Source organism: Hevea brasiliensis, chromosome 1 (assembly GCF_030052815.1).
Source record: "Hevea brasiliensis isolate MT/VB/25A 57/8 chromosome 1, ASM3005281v1, whole genome shotgun sequence".
NCBI lineage: Eukaryota > Viridiplantae > Streptophyta > Magnoliopsida > Malpighiales > Euphorbiaceae > Hevea > Hevea brasiliensis.
The window spans coordinates 116,361,934-116,372,097 of NC_079493.1; the positions used below are offsets into that span (position 1 = coordinate 116,361,934).

General features: G+C 35.4%; 1 protein-coding gene across 1 annotated transcript; it reads left to right on the plus strand.

The window, feature by feature from the left end:
* Positions 1 to 6,307: 6,307 nt before the first annotated feature.
* Positions 6,308 to 8,417, plus strand: LOC110646735 (uncharacterized). Its single transcript, XM_021800271.2, has one exon. It carries the CDS (start codon positions 6,449 to 6,451, stop codon positions 8,180 to 8,182), a length of 1,734 nt encoding a protein of 577 aa, XP_021655963.2. The 5' UTR covers positions 6,308 to 6,448; the 3' UTR covers positions 8,183 to 8,417.
* The last annotated feature ends 1,747 nt before the right edge of the window (positions 8,418 to 10,164 follow it).

A 10,164-nucleotide genomic window follows, 5' to 3' on the forward strand; every position in this document is an offset into this window, starting at 1 on the left:
ATTCATTGCCCTTTTGGTTACTTTTAAGAGAAAATTTTTCCAAATTTTGACATCTTGGTTTAACAAGAAAATTATTTGAATATGGGTGTGTGAATTGGTGCTTTGAAAAATTATTTTGTGTAAGTATTTGATGAACATAACAAGTTGAACAATTAGAATTCATGTTATAAAGGTTTAATCATTTGAAATCTAATTTGTTTCAATTTTTTTAGGTGCTATGAAATTCGGACATTTTTGGGCAGCAGACTGCACAACTTATGCATAACCGGATAAAACTCCTTCACCGGAATGGGCCAACAAAGAAACCCAAAGCCTTAAAACCGCACCATAAACCCAAGCCCAAAATTAAACCTAAAACCCAGCCAACTAAAACCCAAAACCTAAAGGCCCTAACCCGATAACCCACTACCTTCTTCTCCCTCCCGACATCACTCCCGACACAACCCTTCCCTCCCGCCGTCGCCTTCATCCTCACCGGCCGCCATTCTTCCCATACTTCTCTTTCTCTGATCAAGACCCTCCATTTCGCCATGTCCGACTCTCCATTATCATTCGAAAACTCGCCTCCCCACTCCTCACACACGCCGCAGCCCCAAACCACCCCACCCATGCACGCCGACCCATCGCCGGCCCATTCTGCTGACGCTCCGATCGCCACCTTCAAGAAGAAAAAGGCGAAAAGTATCAAACCTCACAAATCGACGGGCGGCGTCAAGCGGAAACAACCAGAACCGGCCACACAACAACCCCCAATCCCGCCTCCAATGCCCGTCGCGCCTGCTGAACGACGTGGCATTCCGAAATCAACGGTCAAGCGCCCCGGTACATCTAAAGGTAACCTCGCATTCCCCTCCTCTTGCTACACATTGGATATTACCTACTGCCGAAATGAAGAAAAATAAGGCAAGAGTTGCAGCCCGACAAATGGTTCAAACTCGGTATTTGGATGTGTCTACACTTAAAACCTTGAAGATTTATGATGAAATGCAGACTCTGTTAGATGCTTTAGGTTGGGTGCGATTCGCACATAAACAGGAACTGGTCTACCCCATTTTAGTGCAGGAGTTTATGGCCTCCCTGTCCACTAATGAGCATAAAATTGCCTTGGACAATGACTTGACGATCAAATTTAGATGCCTTGGACAAGATAGGGTGCTGTCTATGGATAATTTTCACCATATATTTGGCTTTCCACCTGATGGTCTATTCAAAATACCTACTAGCCAATGGGACTATAATGCGTGTGAATTTTGGAAGCGAATTGCACCTTCAGCAGGTAACTTCAAACCAGGACATAGTAAGGCCTCAAAAATTGAGAATCATGCCTTGAGATTGCTTCAGCGCCTAATTGCAAATACAATTTTAGGCAGAGGATCCAGTGTTGGCACAATGTCACAGTATGATCTATTCTTTTTGTGGTGTGCAAAAACTGGCAAAAAGGCTTCCCCTGGTTATTATTTCTGCCGCCATGTGATCCGCCAGACCACTAGAGGTACTGGTAGCATTGTCTTTGGAGGTTTGGTCACACCTATTGCACATTATTTTGGGTTTAATCCTCAAATGCACAAGTGTCCTGCTCTTCCAACTGGTTTGTTATTTTTGGATGGACCTCATCTAGCCAACCAAAAATTTTGTATCAAAAATGAAGCTACCAAGCAGTATGAGATTCCTGCACTAACAGACAAACCACCTGGTTCTCCCACTGCCATTAGTTCCTCCTCAGCATCTGAGCGACCATTTGTGCAGCCTTCCACACAACCTTCACGCCGAGCTCCACCAGCCGCTCAACCTGCTTCATCAACAGCTTCTGGACCATCCATAGCAACTCTTTTGACATTCATGGAGAATCTCAGTGATGAGATCTATTCTTTTCGGCAAATGACGGATGTCAATTTTCAGACACTACGAGATTTAGCTGACATATATTTGGATCGAAGTGCTGAAATGCAAGACGAATTGAAAGTCATGCGAGCTAAGCTGGAGAAGATCGAAACAAACCAAGCACTGATTTTGAACATTATCTCTCCACAGCAGCCACCACAAGCACCACCACCTCCACAAGATGGCAAGGGCAAAGGACTTCTCATACCTGACTGACCAGCTTTTATTCTCCATTTACATTTCATGTCTTTAATTTCTTTGCTTAATTACTTAGTATTTTGAACTTATTTTGCTTGTGTTGTTTTACTTAAACCCTTTACTTATTCAGTTTTTTTTAGTTCCTCATAAAATACATTTTTTTCTTTTATGTCTTTAGTACATTGCTCACTTGCTTTAATATGCTCCTTCAGAATTTACACTTGATAATTATATTTTCTGCGCTTAACTTCCCTATTCCAAATTTATGAGATTAATCGATTTAATTAATGGATTCCATTGCACTGTTTCTTTTGCAATGAGTGCAGCAGCTGTCCAAATTTTATCTAATTAAATTGGCTGCACTTCAATGAGGTAACACTTCTTATCTCAGCTTGTGTCACTTTCAACACAAGTTGTGCTATCGCTTATGCAACAGGGTAACAATTCTTTATGCACATATAACCCAATTATCCCATTCCTTGCACTCTTTTAACATTGAGGACAATGTTCATTCTGAGTATGGGGGAGAGGGTAAATTTTTTGTAAAAATTATTTTTCCTTTTCACTTGCATATAATGACATACTCATTCATTATTTCATACTTGTACATATTCACATATATGCACCTGCATATAGTTTCATACACTTAGTTATGCATACTTAGTTGCATATAGATTCACTATTCATTTATACACTCATGCATTTTATTCATTCATTTAAAATTTTTGAATTTTTAAACCAGTCTTTGAATTCCATAAGCCACTTATTCAAGCAATCCAACTTGCCTTTAGATGGTTAGTGGAATGAAAGTTCCAGCTGGGTACAAAGTCTTAAGCATTATTCTTTCTCTTATTTAATAGCTGAAAATTAATACATTCATCTAGGTATGCAGATTTTGATTAGTTATTTTGAGTTTTGAGTGTCTGGATAAGCCTTTAAGAAAGAAAATGGTCATTGTCGTCTCACCATTCCTAGAACAAGCATTTTAGATCTTTCAAAGCGAAATTTTTAACTTGCATTTGATAAGAATATGATTTAGGCATTCCTTCATATTTTAAACCTCGCATTTAGCCTTAACCTACCTTAATCTCATTTCAACCCTTGCAAACTCCCTTGAACCTTAATTCCCTAATTTCTTTGGAACCCAAATCATTTACCGAGCCATTAAACCTAAACACTACCACCTATTTATGAGAATAATATTTTAGCAATTAAGTGCATAAAAAAATGATAATGATATAAAAATAAAAATAAAAAAAAATAAAAAAAAATGGAGGATTGAAACATCTTGAAAAGTGCTAGAGTAATTGTGAAAAGTTGAAAAGGTCACCAAAATATCCCAAAGGTAATTTTGGGCGTGACATGAAATAGGGACACATACAAAATCAAAATAAAATAAAATAAAAAGTAGTCCCTTTGTATAATCATTGTGATAGCACTTGAGATTCATTGTGAATTTCTTTCCTCTTGATTAAAAAAAAAAAAATGGATGCACTTTGAGTTTCATGATTAATATTATTCTCATATTTTGTTTACCTTATTCCCTTTCTTTATTAACCACAATTTTACCCTATTAGACCCCATTACAACCCTTAAAAAGACCTAATGATTCTTTGAAAAATGCTTGTTACATTAGTAGAATTAGATCTTTTATGCTTGCATATGGGTTTGGCAATATAATCTTCCATACATTACTCACCATCTATTTGAGACACATTGGCTATCTATTTCATTTAGGTTTGTTTTGGCACAATTGACTCTTGTAGCTGGTTGATATTTGTTGCTTGGGTTGATTGGTTAATTCTTAGCTATTCTGTAATTGTTGAGAGTGCTTGCTTCATTCTTTGTGCTTTTGCTGGTGGGAACTTGGAATGTTGGTGGCTAGAGGTAAGTTGGTAGTTTGGATTAGTGATTTTTGTGTTTTCAAAGATTGATTCTATTCCCTTCCAAATGAGTTTTAATGAAATTTTGCTTGGGGACAAGCAAGAGTTTGAGAATGGGGGAATTTGATGCATGCATTTTAGATCATCATTTAGGTGTAATTTTTGCATATAATTTACCCTTGTTCATAGCCATTATTATAGATATTAGTATATATTTAGTCAATTTTGCAATTTTCACTTTTCTTAGTTTAATTTTTGGAATTCATTTGTTTTGTAGGATAAATTTGGAGAAATTTGATGTATTTGGATCAGAGTAGCCATTTGGAGAAGATTAAAGTCGAATTGCAAAAATTTTGAAGTTGAGTAAAAAAATGGCCGAGAGCGACACAACCTGCAGCACAACCGAGTTAGCTTATGTCGCAGGTTGTGTCGATCGTCAGATATTCACGCCGAGAGCGACACAACCCGCAACACAACCCACGACACAACTGACTCGGCTTATGTCATTTTTACTGGAAATAATTGACGTGGCATTTCCGTTACTCCAGCTTTTTACCTCACTTTCTCTGGAACCTTCCCCCTTTTACCCATTCTAGGGCAGACCCTTAGCCTATATAAAGCCTCATTTTATCATTATCTTTTCATAGAGAGCAAGAGAGGCATTTTTTGGCAAGATTAGAAAGAGAAGGAGGGAGCACTTTCTGCATTCTTTTTTCAGCAGCTGCAGATCACGTTTCTGCACTTTTCTGCAGCAGATTCTGCTGCATATTTCTGGGTTTTTCTACCCTTGAGCTTACATTTCCATTATTTCTTCATTTCTTCATTTGGGTTTGTCTTTAAACAATGATTTGTGAGTAGTTGATTGAGATTCTAGAGATGGGTTTGTAAATATTGATTTGTATTGTGGTTTTGAACTGATTTAGCCATTTAAATGGGATTTGTTACATTTTGATTTATTGCTTGTGAGCTTGTTGCCTTGCTTGATGAATGGGCCCTCATTAAGTTAAGCTTTAATCCTTAATAGATGGACTGAAAAGTGAATATTAGGGATAGATAATCTTGCAATAAACTTTATTTTCTTGGTGTTAGAGATAAGCTAAGAGGATTAAGGGGAACTTTCCAAAAATCAATTAGAGCTTTAAATGGGTTTTTGTTAGGTTTGAAATACCGTGAAAACAGGGTTTGATTTAATGAAAACCAACTTTGAAATGCTTGAAAAAGGTTTCAAAAATTTAAGAATTGATTTCCCTCAAAATTGTAATTCTCATGTGTTTGGCTAAATTAGGGATAAACCACATGCAAACAATATTGAAAATCCAATCTCTAGAATCAATTTAATTTTCATTGAATTTAGATTTAATTCCTCTCAAATTTCATAAATAGAAATTTCAAATTAATTTTTGGTAATCTAGTTTAATTAATTTTAGTTAATTGATTGATTTAGTTTTAATTCCTCAAATACCAATTTTAATTCCAAATTTCATTTTACATCTTTAATTTTTGTCTTAATTTGAAATTTCATTTTACATCTTTAATTTTTGTCATTCTAATTAGCTTATACTTTTATTTCCAATTTAAGCACAATTCCCTGTGGGATCGATATCATTTTTTTTTAAAACTATACTACTGTGACTCGTGCACTTGCGGACACACCGTATCAGGACGATCCTAACTGCTCTAAAGTACAGGTGCGTGTACGCTTGCCTTTTCTACTAAGGGATAAAAAGGAGAAGGAACCTTCAGAGTGACATAATGTTTGGCAATAGTAGATTTGAGGGGACAATATTAAGATGAGAAGTCTATACATATTCTTTAGTGATAGATTTTCTTAGAGAGATGAGATTGGATATTCCTGGTAAGTGAACCAAATATTTTGTATATATTATAAGAGCTTAAAAGAGGAAGGAGAGATTCTTCTACTTGAGCACCTTCAGAAATGTGAGAGATTTCAATCAGATTATCTATTTTAAAATACTTAAAATTTTAAATTTAAAAAATATAAAAAAATAGAAATCTAAATTCTCTATTCATAGTGTGCATAAAATTTTTTTAAATTAATTTAATATTTTTAAAATATAAAATTTTTTATTTATTTATATTTTTAAATTAAATCAATTCCACCTAACTTTTAATTTATATTTAAATATAATCGGAGAAGTTCAACTTCAAACGGTAAAATAATTAGATGTAATTATAATTATATTTAAAGTGTAAATAAAATTAATTAAGAAATAAAAAAAAATTGGAGAAAAAAAAAACTAAAGGAAATTGCCTCCTGATTTGAATTCAAAATAATTAGGTCCAGAGAGTAAATGAAATAAACAAATAAATAAATAAATAAAGAGATCAATGCCGTTGCCGTGTACTGGTAGAGCCTACACACAGGGACACATCATCGTGCCCTTGGCCGCTCATATCTCAGAATCCCATCTATTCTCTGCTCTCTACGCCTCCTCCCCATCCCATCTCTCAATCCACACGACAAGATGACTGAGAAATCCGTGGATTTGCCACAGGAATGCTGGGAATTGGTTTTCAATTCCCTCGACCACCATTGTCACTTTGAATCCCTCTCATTAGTCTCCACCCTGTTCCTCTCTATCACCGATCAGCTCCGCCGTACCCTAACAATCTCCTCCCAGGTTGTTCCTTTGCTTCCCCGTCTTCTCGAAAGATTCCCAAATCTGAAAGCAATCGAAATCCGGGAATTCGAGGGTGACCTTAATTCCCTTCTCTATCTAATCTCCAAATCTGGGTTGGACCTCGAAACCCTTGGTTTCTCAAACCAAAGTCACTTTCCCTTAGTTGGTTTGAGGGAATTGGGGTTGAGAATGAGCAATCTGAGGAAACTGAATTGCTCAAAGCTTGGCCATTTTGAAGATAGTGATCTATTTATAATTGGAACTTGTTTTCCATTGCTTGAAGATCTTGATATTAGTTTTCCCCAGTATAATTCTCGTTTTAATCCCAATGGGTCTTTGGATTTGCAATCTTTCTCGGGGGTTGTAACGGATGAAGGGATTGTTGATTTGGCATTGAAGCTCAATAAGCTGCGAAAGATCGACCTTTCCGGTAACCATTTCATTACTGATAAATCCCTTCACGCACTATCGTTGAATTGTGTGTTATTATCAGAAGTTGTGGTTCGTGACTGTGATTTTATCACCCAGAATGGTATTAGTTTGGTTTTGCGCAATAGTGCTAACTTGAATTCTATTTCATTGGATGATGTTGGAATCCCTTCTATCGATTCAAGTTTTCTAGAATCGTTTACTTATGCTAAAACTTTATCTGAGCTTCATCTCTCAAATTCATTTATCTCCGATGAATTACTCTGTTCTGTTGCGGAAGCGTCTCTTCCATTAAAGAAGCTGACTATTTCTCAATGCTATAATTTCTCTTTTGTTGGAATTTCTTGTTTATTGTATAGGTATCAGTTTCTTGAACACTTAGATGTTGAAGGGGCAAATTTCCTCACTGACAAATCCATGATTGAGCTGTCCAACTTCCTTGGAAAATTGTCCTTTATAAATCTTGACTTATGTTCTAAGCTCACGAGTTTGACCTTCTTTGCCCTTATAAGAAACTGCCCCTTGTTGGAAGATGTGAGAATGGAGAGAACAAACTTGGGGGTGGAAGAGTTTATGGTGGATTTGGTGATCAATCGCCGAGTGAAATCTCTAAAATTGAGTGGGAATAACAGTTTGAGTGATGAATGTCTCAAAAAGGCTGCGTTATGTTGTCCAAGTTTACAAGTGCTTGAGATTAGCTACTGTCCTACTATTACAGAAGAAGGGATAAAAGACGTTCTAAGAAACTGTAGGGAAATTAGGCATTTGGAGATGAACCGATGCATGGGGATAAAGAATCTTGATTTAAACTTTGAACTCCCTAAATTGGAGATTTTGCAAGTGCAAGGACCAGGCATTGATGATGAAGCATTGGCCATTATTGCAAAAAGATGCCAGAAACTGTTGCATTTGGATTTAGAGGGTTGCTTGAATGTGACAGCAAAAGGGGTGAAAGAAGTGGTGCAGAACTGTACAAGACTGAGGGAGATAAATTTGAAGTGGTGTGATAACATCAATGTTGATATTGTAGCACGGATGGTGTTTTCAAGGCCATCATTGAGGAAAATTATACCACCATGTGATTTTACTTCTACTGATAAGCAAACTATATTTTTCTTGCGTCACGGATGTTTGATCTGTAAAGGATAGTTTCTGCAGCACTTGGGATGGTTTTCTTAGTAGAATTTTATGGCATTTGATTTTTTTTTTTCATTTTCATGTGAAGTTGTTTGAAAGGGTGATGATAGGTTGAATGTGTTAACACTTAAATCAGCATTTCCACCTCCTTTCTCTGTCTTTTATCTTTATTCTGCATCTTGTATTTTCTTCAAACTTACTAGTTTCGATACAATAAAAATGTGTAAAGCTCGGTAGAGTTTGAATATTTCAAGTTTTCTAAAAACAATGCTATTGCTTTCTTTTCTTAATTCTATTGGATAGAAATTAAATACTAAGCTTGAACTGCTAGTTTGATGTGTGTGAATGGTCAGATGAATGACCTGGGTTAAGTATTTAATAGTATGAAGAATAATTGTCATGTAATGAACTATTCCCCTAGTTCATGGATCTGGGTAATAGTAGGATTGGAAAGGTGGTAGGCAAATAACAATGGCGAGGGAACATGGGTATATCGGTTCGAGCCTTGGGGTCATGGATTTGTGCAGCAAGTACATGGCCGATCCAATTATAGAACCTCAAGAACCATATCTTGAAGGGAAAAAGAAGAGCATAAATAATCCTATTATTAGCAAGTGGACTTTTATTGAGGATCAAGCATAATCCTATTAGCAAGGGGACTCATATTGAGGATCCACCGGGCAAGACTCATTTAAGAGTCTGGTGGACTTATCTTAATATTTTTCATGCTATAATCGTATTAGCATTATGAGATAAAGGTTTACTGTTTCATTAGTCCAAGGACCAAAAATATGGTTTCTACAATCTTACTGCTGTTAGAGGGATGAACTAGTGAACTTAACCTGTATTAGTTAGCTATTGACACAGGGCAAGCCCTGTTCTTCTCTTCTTATTACTTTGTTAAAGTTTTGGTAAAAGGAATAGCATGGGCAGAAACTGCAGCAAATATTGTCAAATTGATGATGTCTAGAGATAGAAAATATAGACTTGAAAACTTGGCATGCCTGGGATAATAATTTTAGCTGAGGTGTGCCGCATTATTCTGTTGACAGTTTTGGCTGCCTGTCTCCATTTATCTCAAGTTGAATGGAGATGGATTATGGGCATTTTTTTTTAACCATGTATATTAGATGAAACTCTCCAATAAAAATGATTGGAGATCAGTTCTGGTACTGATTCAACCACCTGTTAGTGGTGATCGAAATTTATCACAAACACAATGCTTATATGATGGGCAATGTAAGATTGTACAGCTTTAATGCTATATTTTGAAACCCAATCCAGCTCTAAAATTTAGGGATTAAAATTAGAGGGTTTAAGATGTTATTAAGTCTTAATTTTTTTTAATTATTTAAATATGAAGTCTTCTTATCTCTAACAGTTTGATTGCTATTGGAATTGCTAATTTATCCTCATAGTGTAGGACAAGAATATTTTGGTATTGATACGCGTGCCAAGCTGATAGAAATCTGACAAAATGCCGTCTCAATCGTGGTAGCATGGAAACAGGGTGCACTGTATCTACGTCAAATCTCTGGGGGACTTTGAATAATCAGTCCATTTGATTCCACCCTTGATCTTGTTTCGCATACGTGGTTGAAATTAAAGAATTGATGTATACTACTAAAGTATATAGTTCATTATTATAGTTATATATTATCTATTTAATTTTTTTATATATATAATTAATTATATATTTAATTGATTTTTATTTTTATTAAGTATAATATATTTGATACAATTTAATTTTTAAAATATTATTTTTTAAAAAATATTAAGTAATTTAATATTTAATTATTATCATTATTAATGATCTGAGGGAAAATTTCAAATTGGCTTTGTATATGGGTTTTCACATATAATTAAATAATTAATAGATTAATATTATAAGAATTCAAAATTTTAATTAAATTTATTTTTTCCAAAAAGATGTAAAGTCATGGAAAAGTCGAATGAGTGGAATTATTATTATGTAGTTTCTGTGGTCATAGTCT